Source organism: Corvus moneduloides, chromosome 11, assembly GCF_009650955.1.
Source record: "Corvus moneduloides isolate bCorMon1 chromosome 11, bCorMon1.pri, whole genome shotgun sequence".
NCBI classification, from domain to species: domain Eukaryota; kingdom Metazoa; phylum Chordata; class Aves; order Passeriformes; family Corvidae; genus Corvus; species Corvus moneduloides.
Genome location: NC_045486.1, coordinates 9154529 through 9182125, shown reverse-complemented (window position 1 = coordinate 9182125; position 27597 = coordinate 9154529). Strand labels below are relative to the sequence as shown.

Genomic DNA, 27597 nt, shown 5'->3' with positions numbered 1-27597 from the left:
GGGGGAATTTCAAAGGGCCATAATCTTCCCTAGAACATTGTCCTGCAGGCTCTGCTACCTTAGATGCAAAGGAGGAACAGAGTACAGCAATAATGAAACTACAGTTAGATCATTAACAGCTTCCCATTAGGTAACTAGAAAGGCTTTAGAATAAAATGCACACACCAGCAGCTTTCACACCACCAAAAGGGACATGTAACACTGGCAGACAATCTTATCACTGATTTCTAGCCAAAATCACATGGAAAGGGTCATTTCCTTTCAACCTGTTGCATACATTCCACATACAATTTTCAGCATCTCCATTTCAAAATAGACCTGAGACTCATATTCAGGTTCAAGAATTTTCTTGGACATGGATTACCATTTCTTCTTGCAGACAAAGAAGGAGAATTCCTTAATCTTTTTCAGACAAAATTTGTCACCTTTTGTCTTCAGCTAGGCTGATATCTCTTCCCATTTTGTAGCACAATTTTGCAGTGAGCAACTGAAAAGTCAATACTCTTCTCCTGCTTCCTGTATTTCTGTTCCTACATAGCACATACAGTAGCCTATATTTACACAAGAATACAGAATTATACAAAATACAAAGGGAAAGGACTCTAGAAGCCATCTGGTACATTACCCCATTCAAAGTAAAATCAGCTACACCTAATTAGCTCCTGAGATACACTTGCCTACCCTACTTAAACAATCTCCACAAACTGCCTGTTGTGATGTTTTGGTATTTTTACTATTAGAATGCTTTTCTAATGTTTAGTCTGTTCCAGAAATTTTAATTGAAATCTCCCTCAGAGGAGACTGGATTATGTGGATTCTCATACATGAAAAAAACCCCAAATAAATCCACATACGGAAACACGACACATTGAATTTAAGGCTCAGAAATGATTTGTAGGTCACATAGGTGTTTTTCCAAACTTTGTGACTCAGAACAGTTTAAATGAAACCAGATATTTATGTATCCACCCTATTGTTCACTTAAAAGGTCTTGATCACAGTAATTTCTTTCCCAATTGAAGTTTTGAAAGCTCGAAATTCTCTAAAGAAAATAGTTGTTGGCATTTTTGGATGATGAACATCCCAAAGCGATGATGATAAATTACAGTGTTGCCCAGTGATGCAGAAAAGTAGAGAAATGCAAACTGATAACCTCTGATTTATGAATACATGCTCATTATTGCAAAGTCTAGGGATTCACAGTTGTAAGAATGGGCCATTTCCATCTCAGTGTTTATTAAAAGTGTGAGAAGGAGGCATGAAGGGTGGCTGCCATTTTGCAATAAACATTTAATGCTCTTTGTTTCCAGTACAAACACAAAGCAATACAGAACTTCCTACCTTTTTAAGGCCTACATAAGCATTTGTTACTATTCACAATCACAGAAGATGGGAATTTTTACATCTGCCTTTGCTTGTTCATATAAATAATTCTTCTCACATATAATCATTCCTATACACATTTTCTTTACAGAGAGAAAGACATTTGTCCAAGATATTAAAATACATCCCCAGATTTTCTTTTTAAATAATATTGGTGATAATAACAAAATTTACTTCAAATGTATTTAAACTTATTATTTCACCTATCAACAGACACTGCCAGTGAAACCCACACAATGCACTCAAAGTCATGAGCCAAGGAATCTGTTTTGTCACAGTACAGAAATAAATTGCATTACATTTCTTCATCACTTCCCAAACTTGCTGATATTCTAATTTCTTCTTCTCTCTCCCTATTACCTCTCTGTTAAATATTCAAAGCAGGCAACAAAAGGGAGAAGGAAAAATAAGGTCAATACAGCAAATTGGAAAAAATGTAAAATGTTCCTATCCACTGTCATTTGGTTGTTACAGTTATCTTAATCAACTCAAACAGGTTCTCTGAGACATCAAATTTGATTTTACAAAGTGCTAACCCATAGCCATATTTGACTTTCCTTTGATTCCAAATGTAAAAAATAGCCTTTATCTAATGTTGGGGCATATCATCTAACTACACATGCAATTACATTTGCATTACGTGGCAGTGAAACATGGCTGAAGAGACATCTTGGATGTTATCTATGTTATTACTCAAGTGGAGAATATAATCATAAATCCTTCTCTTCCCTTCCGCCCTCCTACCTTTTTTTCTGGAAGTACACTTAAAATCTGGTTTTCAGCTTCACTGGGCCCATTACATGTGAACTTCAGTAACAAGAATGTGATATGAATACATTGAGAGAAAGCATAGACAAAAGGTATATTTTCACACTGTGGTTCAACTTAACTGTTCCTTTAATTAGCTACAACTCATTAGGCAATAAACAGAAAAACAAAGAGATCATGAATGGAAGGGCAATATTTTCTCCATAAAACAAACAAAAAACTAAACCAGATGCCTCTTTCATGAGGCTTGCCTTGCATAAATACACCCAGAAGCTTAGAAAAGATATTTTCTTGATTGAAAATTTTTGTCTAGGAAGAAAACCTGTAAACGTTATCTTGTGCAATTTCAATTAAAAGTATTTACTGCTATTGTACACTTGGGATTTTTTGATCTCAAGGATGAAGTAACAATACAGCAATGGACTGCAGATGACGAGCTTTGATCTTTTATTAGTTCTTATAACTGTGTCTTAATTTGTATTCTGCATATTCTGCACTCACCTTCACTGTTTGTCCAGCTTCAGGGCCATCCTGTAAGCAAAGGGAAAAGCCTCAGGTTAGAGGATCTAACAAGGATCACATAGGAATTCAGAAATCTTACTCAGTAATCATTTACATCAATTACACTGACTTAAATTAGCGTATTTTTCCTGAGAACCATTCAACACTAAGTTTTTGGACAAAGCTCCTTTCCGTATCAGACCCTGGCAAAGTAGGAAACTATCTCAGATCACAAAAACAACAGTATCTATTTTTCATTCTTTCAGATCATATTTTTCAGTAGCTAGCAATAGATTTCTGATCCTTGTGAACATAAAATCACATGTGGAAGTAAGAATTCAATCAAAGTATGCTTGCTTAAATTCTGATTCTAATGAATGGGCTTAGTCTCCTGGTTTGCTTTAAACAGAGTTCATTTTTGGTATAAAGACACCCAACACAAACAGCTGAAAGGTCAGAATTTATAACATATTTACATGGCTACATCTCTCTGCTTGCATATAAATAGCTGTGAGGAGGGATCACCTATCTCAAGCATAGGCAGTGGGTTATGTGTGGAACAGGGGACATGGCTGCTTTCTCTAGAGGTCAACCCTGCAAATGCTTCTTTGAAGGAAGACTATTTCCTGAAATACTCAAAAACAAGCACAGTGTTTGAGAGTGTTTGCTGGCTTTATCCAAAGTTTTGCAGTTAACATTAACCACACTTTCCTGTTGGTTTCCTTTTTAGATTTTTCAATGGCAAATCTGGAAGACTGCAATGCAGTTATTTGGCTTCTTGGTTTTTATTACTGTTATTTAGTATTTATTGCCCCTTGAAGTTCCAATGTCCTTTTGTGATTGGACTAGGGAAAAAGGCTGAAAGCTTGATAAAACAAAGCGTTAAATCTTTCTTAGGTGACTGGTTTACAAACCTGGATAGAAAAGGTGAGCGAGGTGCCACAGAAATGTTTCTCCACCACATTTCCAACCCTTTGTGCTGTAAGAAACAAATCAGCCACTTCCTCGGGACACAGGTCATGGACACGCTCCACCGGCCGCAGGGGACAAACAAGGACATCTGAAGGTGGCAGTGTCAAGGCACAAACACAAATCTGAGTGGTCCAGGAGAAGAGTCTCAGTCCCCAGCCTGTAACCTGGTTCTGATCACCCTTGAATCACCTGAGCTCTTCCTCTCTGGTGATACAGCAAGAGCATCAGAAACATAGGGAATACAAATACAAGGAATTAGATGATGCTTTGTTTAAAATTCTTTTCCTCAAGTCCCTCAGATACGGGCAAAATGACTAAGGCTCTTGTGCTACACCGAGCCATTTAAGGGAAAGAAAAGTTTTCACAGACTCAAATTTACCATCTCAATGGAGAAATGCTGGTATTTTTCTCCTGTGAAAGTCAGAGACATTTTCTTTTGTGATTAAAAATGGGGGAAAGCCAAAGAAATTTAAGAGGGCTTTGGATGTGTGGTCTGAGACAGCAGTTTTACAATGCTTTCCCCCATAAGTGGAAATATAATATATATATCAAGAATATAATATCAAGAATATATATCAAGAAATATAATATATATATATCAAGAATATAATATATATTCTTGAAAATCTTGATCTTACATCTCTAATTTTAGGCACCTAAATATGACAAGCTGGCACTATGCTGATGAAAGCAGATCACTTATTTCTACACTACATTAATTACAATTCACAAGGAATATTCACCTGTTGTAACTATTATCTGTTTTTAAAAATACATTAAGATAATTAAGACTATTTCCTTTTAAGCGCAGTGTTCACAACCCTGTAAACATACTTTGATTTAATTCTACCTTGGTGACTGTGATTTGTGAGTCAGTGAAATTAAGCTGTAAAGTAAATAATGGGAGATGCTGCTCATAGTCATCTGATCTGTGTTCACAGTAATTAATAATTGCTATGATTCCTCGCTTGAAAGTCAATTTTGTAACATTATTAATATGGTCCAGAATTCCTAGCAGAGCCTCAGTTGTGTAGATCCAAAAAGCAAGTACTCAATTCTCATTTCAATTCCCTGCAGACAGGATTCTTTGCTGACTTACAGAATAGTATTTGCAGAACGAAGACCTTAAAGTAACCTTTAACACCACTTGAACTTTCATGAACAAAGGGTATAAAATTTTTTTTCCAATATTAAAATAAGTGTTCAAAGGACTATTTGAAGAAAATTAGGTTCCATGCCATTGTATTATAGTCATCTTTACTGCATCTTGAAGCCTGCAGGTATTCAAGAATATTCTCTATAATCCAGGAAAGGTAACTAGGAACTGCTCTGCAGTTAACAGGTTCACAAAAAGGTTACGTCAACCTGATTGTCAAGAACCACATGAGACATTTGAAATAAGGAGAGATTAATACATGTGAAAGATCAATTATTTCCATAAGCACAGAGACAACATGTTTACATACACCAAGGTTATATTGTAGGAATCACACATATAATTCTGATAGGAGGGAAAACCAGACATTTTCTCAAAGTAAAGATGTAGCAGCAGGTTTTGATCATTTTTCAAAATCCAGATGAGGACAGACAAGTCTTTAATGGATATTTGCTAAAGTGGGAGCAGAATAGAACAAGCTCTACCTGTAGCAGCTCCCAACAGAACAAGAGAAGACTGGTCCCAGCTGTGGGTGTCAATCTGCTTTGAAAATCTGTCTCTCCAGGTTTTTTTGTACAGAGTCAGCTCTGCCACCATTACTCTCCTTTTGTTACAACTTTCAGTATTAACATTTAAGAAAGGACAAAAATATATTTAGAAAGCAGTTACTTGGAAATGAAACAATCCTGGATGGGGACAAAAACCCTAGTTTTGTGGGGTTTTAGTTCTGAAATGCTGTGTCCCTTGGTAAGTTACCGGGCATAGTAAACCCCTTGTAATTCATTTGTGCCTTCCCAGTGCCTTATACAAAGCACATCCCTAAAGGATGCTCTTGGCTAAACTTGGGGCCCAAGGGAAGAGCTGCGAAGTTGCTTGGCAGACCTGATTTCCATATCAGGAATAAACGAATAGAAAAACTAATTAATTTTACTCATAAAAAGGAAATCCATGTCAACACTAAAACAGGAAAAAGGACATTTGTTTAATCTGAGTTCATTTTTCAAAAGAAGAGAAGGGAAGCTTCTACCCTTAGGGCATCTGATACTTAAGTAGATAATTATCCTTCTTCTGCAGCACTGCTTTATTATCATGGCTCAATAAACCATTTATAAATGAAGAATTTCCCCTCACTTACCTCTAGCAAAACTGCTGCTTACATTAAGACAAGTTTCCTTTTCTCCTTTAGAATTTTCCCCAGCAGTTTCTTGCCCTTTCAGACTCACACACGCCTCACCAGCAATTGTTTGTTCTCTACCTAGCTCAGGGCCACAGCTTCAATTTTTTCATTAATGATAGTTTCTACAATCTGATGTTAGCACTGTACTACTTGCCACTGCAATGGGTTGTGGGAAACATGAGCTAAACAGTTCTTGGGAAAGCTTTTGTTTCCATGGCACATTGCAGAGGGAGCGAGGGCTGGTTTGGACCAAGACAGGGCAGGTTTTTTCTTAATTTTGTCACTAATCTGCACTGTCATTTTGTAAATTCTCTGTATCTCTCTCGATCTCTCCTCTTCCACACATTATCTGTCTTATCTGCTTAGATAGCATTTGCCAGTTGCTGCAGTGGAGGCTTCTTATGAACCATGAACCTCTCTGCTCATGTGGGGCCAGCAGTGCTCCTGCAGTACCTAATGCTGCACCCATGGCATTCTGCAAAAAGGACTTGCACTTCCTCCTTACATTACCAAAACTCATTTACAACTCAAACTAGATTTTAGCTATACTTCTGTCTTTGAATTTGATAAATAATTCAAAGGCACAATCACAGACTAGAGCATCTTTGCTGAACTTTCCATCATTTCAAAATAATTCTACAAAGAATAATGATATAAATTCTGAATCAGAGCTAAATTAACATGAGAATGTAATTAGGACAACATTCAAGTTATATTTAACTATGAATATATTAAAAATGTTAGAATGAATTCATGGATTTGAAATCATTAAGAAAACAACCATCCACTGCAACTTTAAATCATGGTTTTTAACTATAATTTTTGATGCTAGGATAGATTTTAAGTTCATATCTGGTCAGATTTTAAGTTGTACACCTGCTCTATTCACCTCAGAATTCTTACTAAGTTTAAAATTAGATAAACTGTTCATTACTTTCTACAATACTTTCTGCAAACACTGCTATGAAACCGCTTCAGGTGACTACGTATTAAAAATGCAAGAGAAAGTGAGTCTGTACTTATTTTTATGTGCAATTACTCCTCAGACTGAAGCATCTACTGCCATCTGAGATGCCTCAGGGCATCCAGTTGCCACTCCAGAAGGGCAGGAGTCTCCCATATGCCCTACATCATAATTGCCAGTCAGGTGGGAAACCTGAATCCTCTTGGGGTCTCTGAAATGGCCGAAGGTGCCTGTGTTTGGACAAGAGCCCCCACCTTAACAGAGCAGCTCAGCAGGACAAGGCGCTGCTACCCAGCACAGACATGCTGCAAGACTGATGACAGCATTCTGCCTTCAGAAAGTTTGAACTTTATGTTTCCTTTTTCTAAACACTATAATTAATAATTTTGTGATTTCTTCATTCATTCTAAACTGCTACTGACTGATGAAGTTTCTATTTTTAAGCTTTGATGTGCGCAGCTGTTATTTCCTTCAAATTCTCTGAGTCAGTCCACATCTCTAGAGCACATGCAATTTAAAATGTCAACTTCTCCATTTTAAGAGTGAAAAACCTTCATACCTTATTGTAATCTGTAACAATATGTTCTTTTAGGGACTGAGTCTGAAGAGCTGGCCAGAGTAACGACACATACACCGCAACGATTTGAGCATCGTTCTCCGCTTTATTGTTTAATTATACAAGCTTATATCTACTCTGCAAAGATTCACACCCAGTCCCTCTAGACGGCCTCTAATCCGCGGGGGAGCTGACCAGTGTATAACTTTGCCAAGGACTTTCAGGGCTGCCTGCAGCCAGGTGTTTTCCAGGCTTGCCTGCAGCCAGGTGCCAGTTCAGGGGTTTTTCCTCAGCAACCCTGGGTTGTCCAATTTTTCCAGGGGTATCATATGCCCCTGTTCCACAAGGAATCCCTCTACACGTTCTGGCTCTAAATCTTGCAGAAGTCTCTCAACAGCCGTACTTGTCTCCCTAATACCCAAATATGCATACACAAATCAATATGCAAATCCTCACACACACTAAAAGCCCCATTAAATATTTGTTAAAGGACTAGGAATGTCAGTATTTTTCAGATTACCAGCAGATAGTAGCCTAAAACTCTAGGTATTTTAGTGGAAGTGCATAACCACAAAGGAGCAGTAAAGCAAGAGTAGATGAGGCCCGTTTTCCTCAAACTGAGCTAAAACCTAAGGATGACCTATGTTTTCAATGGAATCACTTTTACTTTTATATTGGGCACAGCAGACCACTCCCTGCATGATGTTGGGTGGGTTGTTTAATGCACCAAAGACCATAAGCCTCCTCCATAATTCAAATTAAAAATCTGTTGGTCTATTAAGATTGTGACCTGTTTGGAAAAGTTGTGGCCAAGCAAGCACGGTTCAAATTCCTGAACAGCTGCAGCACAAGGATGCCTAACCATACATGTGCCATGTCTCAGCCCTCACCAGCCCCTTTGCACACACCTTGTAACTCTCTTTTGTTTCCCACTGCCCGTTTAGGCCATAAGAACTGGAGCCCTTTGAGAGGGGCAGTCAGAGACATTTACTGTAATGTGGTTCTGCAATGGGCACCTGGACACTGTCAAAGCCCTGCTCAACAGTGCCAAGCACAGGCACAAATTCCCCATGGACACGTGTGGATTGAAGGCTGTGCTCACCCTGGGAATTCTGGGGCATGACTGAAAAGTGAGCATTTGATAACTGCATGCTGGCTTTGAGTTGATTGGACAGAGAAGGCTCAGATGCTACGAGAAAATCAAAGCTCCTGGCCAACGTCTGCATGGTGACCACTTCAAATGTAATTTTCCTTCCACTAGTACACGCAGAGTGGAGGCTGAAATTCAAAGGCTCAGTAGTAATTTTTATTTGCTTTATATGGATTTTGACTTTGAAGCTCAAATTATTGTAATTGTGTATTTAAGGCATAGGCCAGGCTTTATGTTCCCTTCAATGGGACTCCACTCAACCCCACAAAGTGCCTATTATAAATTTTCACACATAGCTATCAAGGTACAAACATTCTGTAGTTGTGAAATGTTGGAAAAATGGCCTTTGGGGGGTCAAAAAAAGAAAGAAAACCAAAAAAAAAGAAACCCCAAAGAGGTTAAAATTCCTTTTATGTGACAAGCTTTAGAACTGAACACAGCTTTTTCCTGGTTAAGTCCATTAATTTGCTATATAGAAACATACTTTCAGTTTTGACTCTTGTTTTATTCCTGAATTTGAACTTCAAACAGAACAATTCAAAGCTTTAAAAAGGAAAAAATTAAAGGCTCTCCAGGTACTGACACTGTAACAATAGGAATAACGTTCTTTTTTTATACTTTGTCTTTTTAAGGAACCACTTAAAAACATTAAAATTGACAGGTTTTCTTAACATGTGAGGCTTTAAAAGAACAAAATACAAGGGGAAAAAGGCAAAATATCTAAAAGTGAAAGGGTAATTGCTACTTTATGAAGCTCCTGGGTTTCACCAATATTGTTAGCTTTTTATATCGTTTGTTATAAAACTTTTTAATTTAGGAAAATTATTTATTTTCAATGTGTAACATAGTCAGGAATTCATAGCTCACATCAGATGGAAACACTGTTTCTGTTTCTTTAAACAATCTCCCTCTCACAAGAGGGAGTGCAAGAATCAACATCTAAAAAAACAACAACAAACCCAAAACTGCCCTCAAAAACAACAAAAGCAAAAACATATTTTAACGATGAAAAGTAGAAGTGAATAAAATCTCCAAAACTTTAAAAATACTTAAATATCTATTTTTAGCATTCTAGTTTTTTTACATAAAAAGTACTTTAGTTAATAATAGAAATTTTCCTTAAAAATTTAATTTTGGGAAACACCTCAAAACAGACATTTTCATTAATATTTTGGTTTTGAGTAATTGGTTTTCATTTAAAAACTGTCCCAAACTATAATACTTATAGAGACTTAATATCAAGATTTAATATTCCTGCATGCATTTCATAAGCTTAGGTAAGCAACTTAAAGCACAGCAGCCTCGGCTCTCCCTCCAGGCTGAAAACACCCCAATCACTCACAGAGCAACCTGCAACAGGGACTCCTGCCTTGGAAATCAGGGCTGTGCTCATTTTAGGATTAATACAGATTAGATAAGATTAGATACTGCCACCATCTCTTGGTAACAGCAGGAAGAACTTGATGGACATGATAGATGGTGTCTCTGGAGCAGGAGGCTGCTCAAGGGCCAGCTCAGCCCTCATTGAGCAGGGAGGACAGTGCCTTGGGGTGGGTGCTGGGAGCTCAGGGACCAGAAGTACCAGCTGCAGAAAACTGTAATAAATCATTATTTCCAACTATTTCGTGTGTCTGTATGAAAAACCCCTTCTGCACATCCATAAGCTGATGGGAATGCAGAAATAATGCGCTGTGGGGGGCAGCGGGAGGGATTATTCTTTTCTTACACTGTTTTACATGAATTTGCATCAAGTGCCCAAAGCAGAGAGAATCACTCAGACAAAGCTTCAGGTATTAAAACTCACCACAATGTCCCCAGATTCAGCTGAGGAGTGTGGGTAGGGGTATTAAATTCATCATTGCATCTAAGCAGAAGTTTTCTTTGTTCAAAAGCTCTAATTACTAAGAGAAAGAAGTCCCAGAGCTCTGAAAAAACACAGGAGAATGCATGACTAATAAAATTAATATAACTGAAAAACAACTGCCAGTCATTTATCTTTTTTCTGCCCTTGAACAATTCTTCACATTTTGAAGGCTACGGGAGCAATTTCTCTATGTGAGGAAAACAATAATGGTTTCACAGATGCTGCCTCTAGAAGGAGTTAAGAAGAGTACACTGAAATAGCACACACATGTACATACAGAGGGCATCAAAAAGCCTTTAAAAATTAATCAAATGCATATTTTGCTTCATTACAACAACAATATGTCAAGGCACCCCTTCAGTTCCCAGTAAACCCACAGAATTAGGACAGCCATAAACCTGTAGCCATGCAAAACCTGACGTTTCCCCCAGCCCAGAACAAGCCTTATTCAGTAAGATGGAGTGACTGACTTTAGGAACGAAATCTGTAGAGGCTGCTTGGATTAAGAGAGAGCATCTAATAATAGGAAAATGTGAAGGAGAACTCTTTACTGGATTTTATATGTAGAACTTGATTTAAATATATGTTAGAGGAGTGCTTTGGTACAATATGAGAGATAGTATACCACAGAATTTGCTAGTTTGGGAAAAAACAGAGCTCTGAACAATAAGGATGATTAAGAACCAATGCAAATGTAATAAAGTTACAATAAAAACTTAAAAATTGCTTCAGACTATTAAACCCCCACACAATTTTTTTATATATTGCTCTGCCACATCTTAGCACTAATAAAAAAAGTCATTAAGATAAGACAAATTTTCTAAATAATTTGATCTTGATAAGGCAGCTCTGTACATGTTTACACTAATGCAGAAGACCAGATTTATGCAATATATCAGAGAACTAGTGGTTCCAGTAGAACAGAGCAATCACTGCATATCTTTGACATGGATCTCTCCACACTATCATAAGTGCACTCTTTGAAGACCACATTGCAGCTTTTATACAGAGGGGTTTTTATTCTACTTGATCTTCTCACCCCACTGAAACTACTTAAAATAACTTTTCATGTCAGTGAAACATGCAATAGTTCCAAGAAATGAACAATAAACATTATTTTACTTTTAAAAGTCAATACATCTAATTTGAATATAGATATGGCTTATAGTCTGAATCTTGCTAGACAGCACAGCAAAGTACAAAGTACTGCTACACAAAGTACAGTGACTCCACAAGACACAGGGCCACAGCGGGGAAATGCTGGATTCAGAACTGCTCACTTTTCATTTAAACAAGTCTGTCGTATATTTCATATTCCCTTTAAATGCCTTTAGGATATGTCAAGTAGGTCAACTAAAAGCTCAGTTCCTCATAGCAAGTGGTATTTTACTGCAGGATTCATCTTCTTCTGCTGGCTCCTGGCCTCAGGGGCAGCCTTGGGCAGTAGCAGGTGCCTAAGTGGAACCACAGTGAGAGCAGCTGTGGAAGAGTTTGTGACTCAGAAACACACTTCTGATCCAAGTCTCATTTGGTGGAAATTTATTCAAGATCTAAACTTGTCACAGGAATCATGACCACATTCTTAGAGCCACATCAAGCTTCTGATCTTGGAAGGCCCAAAAGCAATAAATAACCGGTGACCAACATGGAAATGCAGACATCCCAATCTAGAAGGATGTCATCTATGACTGCTGTGATGCTCTGAGATCTCATAAAGAAATCCTGCTGTACAGCAACCCATTCCAGCTAAGAACTACATCCTTATTGCTCCAGATGATATATCCTTTTTCTAAATAGACGACAAAACTGGTCATAATTACATGAAGCTATCAATGCACCTATAGCAACTATAAATGTAAAAGACCACTGACATAAACAGCCATGCCCAAAGCTGACAGCAGAGACCAAACAACATTTGAGGTGCAACAGTGAGAAAGCAGGGTTTTGGCCTAAACATTGGAGTGATGGCATTTGTCATAGCAACTGATATGCTCATTCAAAACTGTCAGCAGTAACAAGTCTTGTCCAAATGACCTGCACCACCAGGAAACTGCACTGAATTCAATTTACCAAAATAACCCTACTGGAATGAGCAACACCTCATTTCAAACAGAGAAAGTGAGCTCATAATCCAACACCTCCACCCAAGAGTAAAAACCAACTTGTGAGAAAATGCTTCAGCATTTGATCTTAATTAAGGCTGCTGCACCATCGTATTCAAAAAAATAATGTGATCATTATGAAGCTATATACTAGCTCATTATTCAGGAGCTATAATGAGGGAATAATTAATTATTAGATATTAGTTATGACAAATTTACTTTCTTGAAATTTATTGGATGCCATATTCCAGGCAATAAGTTTTACTGGAAACAAGATTTTACCTGGTAGAAAGATACCACAGAATGTGTTGGAAATTAAGGTTCTGTACAAACCATAAGCATTATTGACATTGTTGTCTATGGCACTTGAAAGTACAACTTTTTTTCCGTTCTGGGCATCTATGGTGGGTGACAGTAGTAAATGAATCAGATTAACATTTGGTGAATCTCCCTGGGATTTCTCTCACCTAATTTTGAAGGCAAATTGGTTTTACCAGAGAAAACCAGTGAATTTGGAACTGTGAAAAGCCAGATCTTTATTGGCAGTGTTGAAGTACTTTGCTGCTTAGGAAGTTTCATTTTTTCCTTTTCTGTTTTCACCAGAGTTATGTCAAGGAAGGTTCTGTTGGACCTGCTGCTGGAGAAGTTGGTAACAGCTCTTCTTTCTCCAAATACCTATCAATGCAGATGATCAAGAGCTTTCCATGTACTCTTTGAAGCTCTGCACTAACTTTATGCTGAGCAGCACAGAAAAAGATAAACCTGTAGTAGCACGTGGCAGACCAACTGTGCCTTCATTCCGTAAGCAATGAAGCATCAGCTGGAGGAATGCAGTACAAGATCAATTACCAGAGCATCACAGGGGACAGTGAATATGTTTGGATAACCAAGGTTTCAGGTAATTAAGGTAATTTTGAATGTAATTTATAGATAATGAGAAACATGAATAACAGGGAGTTTTGGAAAACTGAATTTGGATAATTCAGGCTATCTTACACTAAGCGTATTCCTCAAAGAATATTGTAATGTACGCTAGGATTTTCACAATTTTTAAAGGGGCTAAACCACCTGATTCCCATTAATTTCTCAGGACTGGTTTTCTGGCTGGTTCTGTTAGGGCATTCAGAAAACTGCTCCGATTACAGTCAATGGAGAGCTGCATTTTTCTTAAACTGGAAGTGCTCATGGATATTTTGCATAGTTAGTTACTGAAATTGCATCTAAAGCAACAGGACAGGCTATGCTGTTCCAGGGAACTATTCCATGAGAGTAGGATGAGCCTAAATTACTACACCCCTTGCAGGAATTGCTTAGCCCTCTGTAAAAGCATCAGCATATTTAGGAACAGTCCAAAAAATGAGAGAATCTTCTGTCTCCCTTGTGAAAGAGCTGTTCAGCACACTTGCATGACAGAGAGGCAAATCATAATATCTCTGCCCTGCAATATCACATCTTTGATGTGATAAATGTCCCAGTGTATTTTCATCAGCTCCTTTGAATGCTCAAAATTGCAAAGTCCATGATAATGGATGTGTATCTCTACTGCCTTGGCCAATGCACTGTTGAAGTGGGTGTAGTAGAGAAATGACTTTCCAAGTAAGAGAGTTGATTACTGGTTTTGTAAATGTAAATTTCTTTGCTGTTTAGCAGACTATTGAAAGCAGCCCTGTCAACATCCAAAGGAGTTCTGCAGCATTCACCAGTGCACCCCAGGGGCACACACACCCCTCCCCGTGTCAGGAGACAGGCTGTGACCTTTACAAACGTTAGTAGCTGGATGACAAGGACACTGAAAGGGTAAACGAGGGATAAGTAAGTGGGGGCTGAAAGAGGTACTTCAAAAGGAAAAGGGATAGAGCAATAGTCTCTTCTGCAGTTTTTGTCTCTGGGGATTAAAACAACGAGTGCAGCTAAGCTGGGAATCAGCCCTCACTCAGCTGCAGTAGAAAGGTAGGGTGGAAATATCAAAGACCATTTGTAGCATTTAAGCAGAGACTAAGAGGTAGCTCAACATAAAAAGAAATTATTTTAAGCCACTATTCTTTAGCTACTTAATTTTGACAACTTATTTCATACCTGCTTTGACACAAAAAGCTTGGTGTCAATGAGAAGGTTCACGGAGTGTGTGTGTGTGTGTCAGGACAAAATGCTCCCAAAGGTGCATTTTTCCTCACCTGCCAGGGGAGTCAGTTTTGAGAAAGTCATACTTAACGGCTGAGAAAATGTAAAACAGATGTAGAATACATCCTCACCATGAAAGTATCCATACAAAGAACTCCTTTTAATTCAAAATAAAACTCAAGCAGAGATAGCAAAACATAGCTTACAAAGCACTCGAGACAATGAAAGCTATAAAGGAGGAGGGAATCAGAAAGTAGGTCTCCTTCCTGTTTTTCACTTGCATAATAAGCTCTCTTGGATAAGAACAACAGGGCCCTGTATCATGATTGCCTCTGTAGATGCTTTTCTAATACTATTATTGTCATTAATGCGCATTGTTCCCAGGTCTGCTGAATCGCTACGCGATGCATGGTACATAAATTCATACTCTCATCCAGGACTCCTGCAATATTCAAGAACATGGGAATGAAGAAGATAAACTAGCAGCTTAACTCTGAATAACCTTATTTTGTGTGAGTGTCATCTGAAACCATTACTTTAATGTGATTATCTGTTTTTATTATTTCCTTTCTGTGGACTTGGAATAAAGACACAACTGAGACTCTCTTAGACACGGTCATTGGCATCATTACAGTCTTCCTACTGTCAGCAGCAGAGATCTGATCTGTAAATCAAGTTAGACTGTAAGGGCTACTGAAAAGCAAGCACTCTTTATCATCCTATTACATACCCAAGCTACCGCTTCTGGCTCACTGAGAAGAACAGACTGTTTTAGTTCCTTTACATAAGCAGAGGAGCTCTTAATGCACAGATTATTGACTTAGTGGAGTTTTATCATGTCCCAGTGTACATGGCGATTTTTAATCCAGGACTTCTTTACATGATCTATTTTCACGGCTCTTTTTATTGTCACAGTCTGTCATTATAATGATTTCCAAATCCAGAACCAGGGTATGCTTAGCTCCTTAACAGGTGCTCAAGGAGGAAATGAGGGGAAGGCATCTCCCCCCTCTCCTCTGCCCTCTGTAAGGGCCAAACCCCATCACATGCAGCACCACAGAATCCTTCCAGGGCTGTGTGCAGCAGGAGCTGGGCTGGCTTTCTGCCCACAGGAGCATTTCCACATTAGCCCATCAGCTCCACAAAAGCAGCTGGGTGCAGATCCTCCTGTGCTAGTCTCAGCAGTGGTCAGCCTTTGTGGAGAGGCACAGAAATGCACACATTCTTGAGGAGTCTAAAAATGGTCTCTTGCATAACATCTTCAGTGCTTCTAAAAGTCACTGATGTTTTCTTCTTTTGTTGATACTACTGAAAGTAGCCAAGAATGTTCATGCCTAGCACAGGGTCACTTCTGTGAAAAATAAATGCTCCAAAGCAAAGGGGTGGTGTCACATATAACTAGCAAGGGGAGACCCTGAATGTCTTGTAGCTGTGAGATCAACAATAAAATCAACTGTACAAGGGGTATGAAAGGACATATGCAGAGGTGAAATCTTCTGTTTCCAACTTTCCAATCTTCTGTGGTTTTCTGCTCAGCAGAGACCCAAACTTGCCCTCCTTCCTTCCACTCCCTTCTCCAATTTATTGCATAGGTCCAGATGGAAACATCCATATGAACCTCAACACCTGCATGTAGTTCCCTATAAGTGCTGTACAGTGTGAGGTTTTCAGATATTTTAGGCTGATATCCATTAAGGCAAGCATCTGATTTTATGGACCTTCAACCCTTACATCCTACCTCACTTTCAATAGTAGATATTTCCCTTTACACAGCTGGAACCACTGGGACAATCTGCAAGATCCCTGTGCACTCCAAATTAATCACAGACCTAAAAGTCTCACTGGAGCAAGATCTGAGTAGCTGTTAGAACTCCACAGCATGTCTACATATCCCCAAAGATTTGGGCTGTGATCTTTGGTTTGGAACTCTCTGTGTTACCATAATACAAGCTGATAACAACAATATGTCACTGCACTTATTGCCAGTAGACAGTTCCCTGGAGGGAAGAAAAAAAATGGTTTAAATCTGACATGCTATCAGTGTTAAAAGAGAAAGTAAATATATGTCAAAAAAAACCAACCAACCAACAATAACAACAGCAAAATCCAACAAAGAAAGACGACAGTATTCCAGCTGCATCCTGGATGTGAGGGAGAAAATTGATGTTGAATTCGGTGTCTGCAAATGAATTTTCAGATCTCTGTGTTTCTTCCTTAAACAACAAGCACACAGGATATCTTGGGGGTTTATGATCACCATCAAAGCCATCTTGCTGAGAAATGTGGATTTCTTTATCCTTCTGAAGGTCATAAAGTAGATATCCCATATCTAGGAGCTGAAAGAGCAGGAACATTTGGTATTCCTCCAAATGAAAGCACCTTCACTGTCATTTATTCAGCTTTCCCTTGCTAAGCTGCTGGATGTGAGTCACTCAGCGACCTCCCAACATGTCGGTGATGGTTGCGTGCAGTTATAGAGTTCAGTCTTGCAAAAGCAATGTGCAGACTTGTTGCTCTGGAAATTAAACGTTCTCTAAAGAGTCCCCTTGAATGTGCCTGTCTGCATTTCCCATGCAGCCCCATGCTGATCCTTACAACTGTGTGAAAACCACTTGAGAATCATTTTCCCCTGGGCTTTACATTACAATCTTAGGATTCTTATCAGGCCACTCAGAAACTGGTGGCACAGTCATTCGTGGCTGCATGTCACTGATACAAAATGGAAGACACAAGAGATGCCTAAGCATAAGCAAGCAAACAGAAGTATAACTAAAAAAGGAAGAAAACACTGCTTTTTTGGTTATTTATAGAAACTTCAAAGTTCTCCTCAGCTATAAATCATTCTGAGCTACCAGTCTGCCTAAGGATGGCTGTGCTTTTGAAGGTGAAAGCTTGAAGATCAGACCTTGGGTGATAAAAAGAATGTTGGTTCCACGACAGACAAATTCGATTGCAGAGGAGATAAAATGAGGTCCAAGAATAGGATAGATTAGGCTGAGATGTTTTTGCCATGGAACCAGTCATCAAGAGATAAAAGTGCTTCTACAGGGTAGATTTGCAGCAGGAAAGAACTAAACTCTCTTAAACCATATTTCCCATCAGAAAGAGTAAATAAAATTTCCATTTGATTGCCACTTTCTTAGGACAGTTGATTAGAATGGAAAGTTAATGAATAAAACCCCCAACCTTTTAAACTAAACTTGAAAAAAAACGTTAAACCAATAGTGAACAATTTAAAAAACCCCTTGCAGCCATGATGCCAGATCCAATTATATTTGTACTACTAATTTATATATGCAAGATAAGCAAAGCTATGAATGGAGATGAGAAGCCAAAGAATTGTAAGAGGCAAGGGAAATTGTTCTATAGCAAAACATGCTTAGGCTGTCCTCAAAAGAGGAACCAACAAGCAATTTAATGTTGTTTCAGAAGCAGCTCATCAGGCTATGTATGAAAAAAAAGGACTGGCTCATAAAACTTTCAGACAAACTATGTTTAGAAAGCATTAAAAAACCACCAACAACAAAAAATCAGCCTTTTCCTGGAAGAAAGTGATTTGTATGCAAATATACCCCAACACTTGTCACCAAAACGAAAGGATTTTTGAAGTGAGAGAAGGTTTTTTTTGAATATAGTTTATCACTGCTTTGATGAAATGAGATGCCAGCTGTGAAGTTGCTGCTGTCTCCTTTAATAGCAATTAGGAGGCTGGGAAATGGAGCTGTAGCTTGTGCTCACAGGCAGAGCTGACACCACATATGTAGCACAGTTCTGACACCTAAACCTCCAGTGGCAGCAGCCAAGACATCAAGAGGCCCACACTTGGAAGTAAAACACTGCACTTACTGGCAACCTCTATGACCTTAGATACTACAAAATGCATGAAACACTCAGTATTACTTATAATAATTTAATGTTTTCCAGTGGGAGGAGGAATGGGGAACCAATGTTTGAATAAAGCTCCAAGCAAACTCTGCTGCTGAGAAACAATGGTCTGACTCGTTTTGCTTTACACGCTTTAATTTTCTTTCAGTTTGTTCAGACGAGTGTGTTTGCCCTTGGGCAACTTGGACAGTTTCACCTGGCCTTTCCAGCCAGCAAGGACTGAAGAGGAAAGAAGCACCAGGAATTACATTTGGTAGCCATCCCTCCCACCTCAAGCCCCAGGGAAGGGATGAGCCTTCCAGCACACATTAAAGGTCAACAGGAGCAGACAGAGCTCAAAGCCATGGGGGCCACTTAGAGAACGTCTTGAGAGCAACTCTGTTACAGATTTTAGATTTGGAAAAGTTCAATGACAAATTACACCTCTGCATTTTCATCTGCAGAAATCCTAAAATAATGTAATTCTCCAAGGAGGAGCTTCCTCCTCCCCCAGTAGTTTTGCCCTCAAAAAGTACTGGAACATTCAAAAGCCTTGCTCAGACTTAGAAGACTATCCCCACTTCCAGATGCTATCACCATTGCTCTGCAATAGTCAATTGCTAATTGATTTCCTTTAAACTTGTGTAAGCTATAGATATATAGATGTGTACGTGCATTGAAACTCAAAGTGTGTTTCATTGTTCAGAACTCTGATATCAAAACATCTCCAATCTCTCCAAGTGTGCTCTAGGACAACCGACAGGACAAAAGGAAATCAGTTTTAACAAAGCAGGAGGGATTGCTAGAGTAACAGAACATCTGAAAATACAATTTTAGAAATTATTTTCTTGCCTTAACTCACATAGCCACACAATTGTGGTTTGGAGGATGACATTTCTGAGACTGCCACTGATCTATCAAAAAACTCCCCAAACTTACCAACAACTAAAACTCTCTTGGAGGTTTAGCTTATGTGCCTGCATGTTCACACCTGCTTCCTCTGTTTGCATGCAATAAATATTTTCCAGAAATAAAAGTTCTAATAGGTGAAGGCTAAAGTCATTACACATAATTTTGAATACATCAGAGAACAAAATGCTCCCATGCTGGCAAGTGCGATGCAATAGAATACATCTGCACATAACAGCAAACAAAACATTATGGAAGCAGATGCCAGGAAAATTATTTACCTTGATTCAAATTTTTCAAGGAGAAGGATTTCAAAATATTTTTCTGAAACATGGCTTAACACTGATGGACGAGAGTCTGGGCTGAACAGCTGGGCCATTTGCAGCCCTGTTCTGCCATAACACCTGTGTAGGTGGAAGCACATCGGGATTGCTTCCCCTGCCTTGGGAACATGCAAAGGAGCACCAGGCATGGCTGGATGTGCTGCTGACATACAGGAGGCCAAGCCCAGGGAGCAGAGCCAAGGGCAGGAGGATGCAGCTGGATGGGACACAGCCCTCACCTTGCTGTGGCTCATCTTGTGCTTCCTCCTGGTGCTCAGGGAGCTCACAGCACAAATCCTGCCCTCAGCAAAATACACCTGAAATACCTAACATTCTACATTATGTAGCTTCCACTGCAAAATAGCTGCATGCACAGTACAGGCCCCTCCAGAGCTGTCAAACAAGATTTGAAACTCAGTTCCTCTGGCATGGGATGCACAAATCTTCTGCAACAGCTATAGGAGATCTTGACTGACAGCAGGAGCAGCAAGCTGATATTGTTTGTTGTGCACTCAAAACCACACAAAGCAGAAACAGTTTGGGGACTTCAGCTTTACAAAATAGTTTTACTGTTCAGTAATGCTAACCCTTGAGATAATAAAAAAAAAAAAAAGAAAAGCAAAAAAGTTTTCCAAGGTAACAACTTTTTTAGCTACAAGAATGCTTTAAAACTGCCAAACAAGTAAAGAAAGAAGTCTGGGATCCATACATCCTGCTGCACATAATCCCCAAACAGAATATTTGCAATAAGAAAAATATTATTACTTAATATTTTTGCCTTACATAATTCAGCAAAGCACTGAGCGTTGCTAAACCTTTTAACCCCTGCATTTTTTTCCACTCTGAATTTCCACAAAAACTGGTTTCTTTTCTCTAAGGAAGTAAGATATACAAGTGAGTAAGTTGAGTAACATTTCATCCTCACATGATAAAAATTCATTAAAAATTCTTTAAAAAACAAACCAGGATAAATCCCAAACAGAGGAAAATCAGTAGTGCTAGAGCTTCCACTGACAGCAACAGAGCTGGCCTCACTTGGAGCACAGCCCTTCACTCAAAAGAAAAATCAAGGATATCTATTGCATCTTGTACGAATGCACCTTAGAAGCCACAAAAAAAGGTAATTGTAACACCACATCAGGGAATGTAAATATGCAGGTAGGTGTCCAATTACTTCCAGCTTTAAAGATGAGTGTAGTCTTTCTCTTTATAAGCAGACAGGGTGCACAGAGGTTTTGATACACACTCTTGATGTATTTACCTTTGAAATCTGGCACTGTTGGGGACTGTTGTTGTTCAACAAAAGTGTATGTATGCAAAAGCTGGATCATTTTCATCATGCTGTGTGGTGTATAGCTGTGCTTTTCAGACTAAATATCTATACTGCTGAAGAAAATGCCCTTTTTATTTTGAAGTAGCAGAGTACAAACCTCAAAGGTTCATTTCTTTGCAAAGACTAAGGCCCTAATGAGCATAAGCAACACACGATTACAGCAGCTCCAGAGTTACATGGAATATATCCCAGGCAGATCTTTGTCAATACAGCTCACAACACACTGCAGAGAATAAAGTTGGTATAAACTATTCATTCATATGTTACTTCATATTGAAAGATATATTGGTGACCTTCTCCAGTGTGACTATTATAATAGTAATAAAACTGAATCCTGGAAGATTGCACTTATGGTCAAAGCAGTAAAATATGACCTTATGCTATTCAACATTGACATTTATTATATTAATTCAAACACAAAAACTGCATTAAAATGATGTTAAATGTCTGGCTTTCAAGCACAACAGCTAAGAAATTTGATCTGCAAGTAAGACTTCTTCACTTTTCACCATTTCAACACGAGGCACATTTACCAAATCTAGTAGTTTAGGCTCTTTAAATAAAAATCTGCTTGTATCTCAGCCACAGAGATCATGGCAGAGGTGACACCATATAGTGAATCTGCAGTGTCCATACAAGGCAGCCTCAATATAAAAGCAAAAGTAAAATAAATCCCCAGAATCAGGAGTTCATCTTTGCTCTTAAAGTGGAAACACAAAGGGCTAAATGCAGAACGCTGACCACCTGGCTGCAACAAGAATGGAATTTTTCACAGTCATTTTTAATATCACAGAAGCACATCCATTTCAAACACAGAAAGAAAATCTAGTCTCAGGTCAGCAAGGAAGATCGAGGATTCTGCAGTCCCACATACTCTGAACTCCTACTGGTTTCACTAAAAATACAGGACAGAGAGCAGCATATCGGAGCAGAGATGTGCACTGCAGATCTCAGAACAGAATGAGGTCTAGAGCTATTTTGGGATACAGTAAAAGTTGAAGAGTAGAGCTATCTGGCATTCTTTTTTGTTTTTCTGCTGCAGTTAGTGTTGGTTCACAAGTAAATATTTTTCAGGGTTACAAAACAGCTACCAGTCAAAAAATAAAAGAAAAGAAAAATTAAAAGATTCCAGACTCTAAGTGATCTCAGATCAGTCAACAATATAGGCATTTGAGCATTTATTTAGAGCCTGGTAATTCTGCACAGAGACCTGTCTCCTGTTACGAGTATCCTGACTGTGCTGCGTTACATACTCACAGTGATTTTTAATGAGAAATTCCACAGCCATTTCAGCAACAACAGATAGAAGCACATCAACCATTTTTTCTCAGAACAGAACTCTTACTTTTGGCCAGCCTAAATTTGCAAATATGCTTAATTCTGAGAATTAAATTAGAACACTAATGCCTCCCACTATGCTGGCAAGCTGCAAATTTTTAGACAGAAAGAGAAAAACGTTGGATTTTTATAATCCAAGTTGCATAATCTGTCAAGAACAATGATTTGTGTCTGGCAAATGCTGATATGCATTTTTAGTAGAGCTAAGTAACATCAGCTCCGAGAAGAGAGCAAAATCCCCCTGCCTGTGGGCCAGGCACTGCAAAATGAAGCTTAAAAAAAAGAAAAAAGAAAGAAAGGAAAACAGGGCTTGTCATAAGGGTGGCAGACAACAACAGCTATTTCATTTCAGCTACCTAGAATACAGACTTTCTGTTTTCAGGCTATGACTGACAGAGCTGCAGCTCCCCTGTAGTAAGAGTGACATCTCATTTCAACAGCACCTTCACCCCAAGACATCCTCTAGGGTAGGCACACCAGGCCTACTCTCTTCCCAGAACCTCCAGCTTTGCTGGAGCATCTCAATGGCACATTTGTGCAGAAGATCTTCTGTTCTGCCTTGGCAGAAGCTGTTCCTGTGGTGCCTAGTGTCTACACAGATCTCTTTATTTGGTCCCCTTCCTCTCTCAGGGGTGCAACTGGGTCAGGCTTTTTCTTTTTTTAAAACTCCTTTTGGACACATTTCAGCAGGTTTCTCCTAATCCACCCATATTCCTCCCTCCTCCTCACATAATGTGCTCTTTTAACAAAGTGTGATGCACAGCAGGCCCTCACACCTGGATGTAAAAGCCTTCTTTCTTTGCTCTTTACCTCTTTTCCTACATTATTTGCATCCAACTATGATTCATTTCCTCTTATTTAAGAGGATAGAAATGTGACTAGTAAGGCATGTTATGAACTAGAGTATTTCACCAAAAAATCTGCCAAGCCCTCCATGGCCAAACTAATTATAACTGTACTCTCTGTGGCTTGATGAGGCTAAATGGAGATCTACAAACTGCTTTAGTAAATAGAAAAGCACGCAAGTGAAAACGTTCATTTGGAGAAATATGCATCCAGCATCGAGGCTTCAGGAGCAGCAGTTTATAGACCCAGTTACTACTACATGCATTTTAAATTTGAATGCCTCCTCAGTATTCATGAAGTGTACCACAGTTCAATAGTTGTTTTCATGAGTTGTGCCTTCATTAGGTGAACAACATTAAACACCTGGGATACTGTTCAAATTAGTCCTAAGGGGCAAATTTTCATGACAAATGAGCTGAGATAAATTTTACAACTGAAAAAAAAAAATCTCAATTTTGCAATGGTAAATTTACTACTTGTTTCAAAGAAATAAAATAAAGCAACAAAGACACAAAGTTAATATTAATATTACTTCTACAAAATCCCACAGAAAATACTTCAGTTTGCTCTGCAAATAAGAACACTTTCAAATACCAGAAGGAGAGTAAATATTTATTGGCACATGCTCTTGTTTCCCCTTTCAAGTTAATGGGGTTACTTCCCCACTGTCTTTGCAACCTTCTGTACGGTCATTATCAGGATGACTTCTTATGATTTTATTGCATAAGTAGATTTTGTTCAAATCTGCTTCTTTCTTTCCAAAGGCCTGTAGCATGCTTGTTTTGATCCTTACTTGGGTAATGTACCACTGGAGATGCTGTCAAATGTACATTTCTGTGTGCCCTCGCCCTCACTGCGAGCCTCCCTTGTTCAGAACTGAGCGAGAAGTGCCTCAGTGCACACACAGCACTCTCGCTCTCCCACCCAGAAGATTTGGGAATGCACACAGAGAGCTAATTGCAAGGAAGTCCTCTTGCCCTGCAGGCCTGCCATGACTTTGCACGGTTGTGGCCACCCTCACTGCACACATGGGAATGCTTGATTCCCCTCTGGATACTGCTCTCAGGAGTGAGAAACAGTTTGTAGTTGGGCTTTGCTTCTCTCTACTCAGAGCTGTCTCTGTCCAAATGGGTGTTACCCTTGACAGCTTACTGGACTGGAAAAGACTTAAAATAACAGACGCGAGGTCTGACAGTTGAGGACTTGATATCAGTCTGATACCAATGTCATACAGTCTGGCTGAGTCAGAGAATTGGCCAGCTTTGCTGGGTGCCTGCACGCCAGGCTGTTCCAGGCAGCACGGCACCCTCAGTCCCACACCCTGCAGAGAAACAATGACATTGTCACCTATGACCCCAGCTGGCACCTAGGCCTGAGGCAATAAGGACATGGAGATGCATTTACTCCCACGTTTTGTTCAGACACCCAGGTCATAGAGAAGACATGATGGGAAGAAAGAAAGGACAGGGAGAACCACTCTTCTACAGCTGCTGGAATACTGTACAGGAAGCTTGTGGTCCTTGCATTTTATGTCTTCTTGCAAGCACTACAACAGCTGCAAATAGGGAAAACCAGCTGCATTTTCAGATAACTCTAATAACAATTATTATTTCCATAAGCCTTTATTCTAGCTTCTTAAGTCACAATTTCCTTCCCCATCAATAACACCATCACAGTAAGGTAATACTGTCCAGTTGAGTAATTTGTATAGATGCACAAACACCCCTAGCACAATAGAAGCTCTCAGAACATTTTCTTCTGTGCCTCTTTTTACTGTCTTTCTGGTTTATTTTACCCTAAACAATCCCTCCCTCAGGAGACCTTCCAGCTGTCTTCCAAGCAGCCACTGAGCCTTTCATACTTCAATAAAACATAAAAATTAAAGCAATGAATATTAGAAATATCCATCTTACTCAATTAGATACTCCATAGTGGACTGTAAACCTTTGAATGTGGTTGGCTAATCCCATTAGCTGGTCAAGCAATTTTCTCTACTGCTTCTAGGAGTACAGAGCTCACTAGAAAATACATTTAGAACCATGCTCAACCTTTAGATTAGATTAAGCTGCCTACAGAAGTCCAAAGTGTTTCCCTAAGGTTTAAGACCTATATAGTAATCCTTGTATTTTTCACAATTCAGTGGATATGCACTGCTCCTAAAAATTACTACAGGCTCAGTTTCACTTAAAGGTTAGACCCTCCTCCAAAGTACCAGTTAGTGTGGAATTAAAGGGAACAAGGACTTTTTTAAAGATTAGTCAAATTTTCTTTTTCCTCATAGAAATAATTCCTCCAAATTTGGTTTATTAGCAAATTCAAGGAAGGCTTAAACAGGAGCAGTTTGGCTCTGGATTGCCTTTCAAAGACTCCTGGCCCTTGCTGCTCAGGAGGTTGCAAACTGTGACCCAAGTCTCCTTCCTGCTGGTTCCCATTTATAAGGGCCTGTGCTTTATTGCTGTCAGTTCACGCTTCCAGCCCTCCCTGAGAGAACAAAGGAGATGAGAGAGGATCCTGGGAGTCTGCCTCCTGCTCCCAAACATCTCCTATGGTCACCAGGGAACCTCTACACATATCTCCTTCCCTTCCCACCATTGAAGATGTCAAAGCTGGTTCAAAGATCCAGGGGATGCTTGGTTCTGAATCCAATTTTTCTCTTGGTTGGAAGGCAGACAAGGCAGATGGTTCATTATCAATATCAGTTTGTTGGGTTTTTTTTATCTGCACTATAAAAAACCAATTCCTTCAGGCCCCAAAAGCTAAACTCAAGGCAAGGTGTGAGGTCCTGCACAGATGAAGTAAGAAATAGTCCCTGCTCAGAAATCATGCAGGAGAGACTGGGGACAGGAACACAGAAGGAGAGAAATAAAGCACATGTTCAAAACAGATATATGCAGCACAAGCATATAAATGTCATTTCCTAGGGAAACTGTGCTAAAAATCCTTCATAATCTAACTCAGCAGAACACTGCTGCAGATCACTAAAGAACCCAGAGGTGTTTGCAATGTGAAGCCTCCTATCCATGTGGACTCATTTGAAGAGAGCAAAAAAGGAAGTCAGTACCAAATTTTAGCTATTTCCATCAGATAAAAATGCCAAAGACATGTTAATGTGACTTCATATTTTATGTCTAAACAAAGGATTCTAGACAAGCAGAAGGAAGATATTTGAAATCAGTAACTAGAAAGGCAAATTATTTTAATTTTAAAATGGTGACATCTTGAAGAGTGTTTGAATAAAGGTTCATAAATTGGCTGGGACTAAAGCAGAGTTTAGCTCAGAATATTCTTCATAGTTGAATTATTCAAACAACATGTGGCTACTGAGAAAACATTGTCTGAGCTAAACCCTAATTATAACAGTGCAAAACAAACCACTTTAACTAATAGAGCACATCTTTCAGTGATGTCTGTTCTGAAAAATGCTACTTTTTGTAATATGTGTGAATTCTCTAAATTTTTTCAAGAAGCAGTAGACTAATAGTAAATATTTGGTTGGCACAGCTTCAGCACACAGATCACATACCTGAGATTTGAGAGCTCTCAGACAAGAAAATCCTTCAGTGAATACTTAAGTTTGAGTAGTTACGTATCAGCTGCCTTTGCCCACAGTTGCTCTGCACAAGCCACCTGCATGACAGCACAACGTAGCAGGCTCTGCTCTAGCTAAATTAAAAGCAGAGAGTGCTGGAAATCATGACTATCTGCAATGCCTGCTCTAAACCAGTATTTAAAGGTCCTTATTTTCATAAATGAAATATTCTCATAACTGATACACAAGTGAGGACTCATGCAGAGACAGAAAACATGCCACATCATAGGTATGCAGGAAAATCAACTGCACCATTTGCCCGAGAAAAGAGATAAACATGGGTAAATTCTTAATAACCCCCATGGAGTTTTTCAGCAGGAAATGCACTTAGAAACATGTTTGTCTCCTTTGAATAAGAAGGCCCATGTTCTTATGACGTCGGGCACAGCAAGCAGAGCACACCCAGCACGGAGGAGAGCACACAGACACGGCTCACAGGCACTCACATTGCCTGGCTGAGCAGTGCCATGGCTGGTGTGACAGCTGCAGCTCCATCCCAGCCCAGGCAGTACCAGGGAAGCTCAGAGCTGCCAAGGCAGGGGGAGTCTCTGTCCAAAGGCAGCTGCTGAGCACAGGCCTTGTTGTGCCATTGCTTCGCCATCCCCACATCCAGACAGCACCACAGTCTGGACTTGTGTTCTCTTCAACTTTGGTCACTTCTGGCCCTTGAAGGGTCCAGCT

The 27597-nt window shown here is 39.3% G+C and overlaps 1 protein-coding gene across 8 annotated transcripts in view; it reads right to left on the bottom strand.

Moving 5' to 3' along the window:
* FHIT (fragile histidine triad diadenosine triphosphatase) overlaps positions 1-27597 on the bottom strand; it is a 622475-nt gene that overhangs the window by 137786 nt on the left and 457092 nt on the right. For all 8 annotated transcript variants that reach the window (XM_032120697.1, XM_032120698.1, XM_032120699.1 and 5 more), the window contains 2 exons: positions 3567-3712; positions 2653-2682 (listed from right to left, as the gene is read on the bottom strand). In XM_032120697.1, the coding sequence (XP_031976588.1) occupies positions 2653-2682; positions 3567-3712 (176 nt within the window). The remainder of the gene's footprint in view (positions 1-2652; positions 2683-3566; positions 3713-27597) is intronic.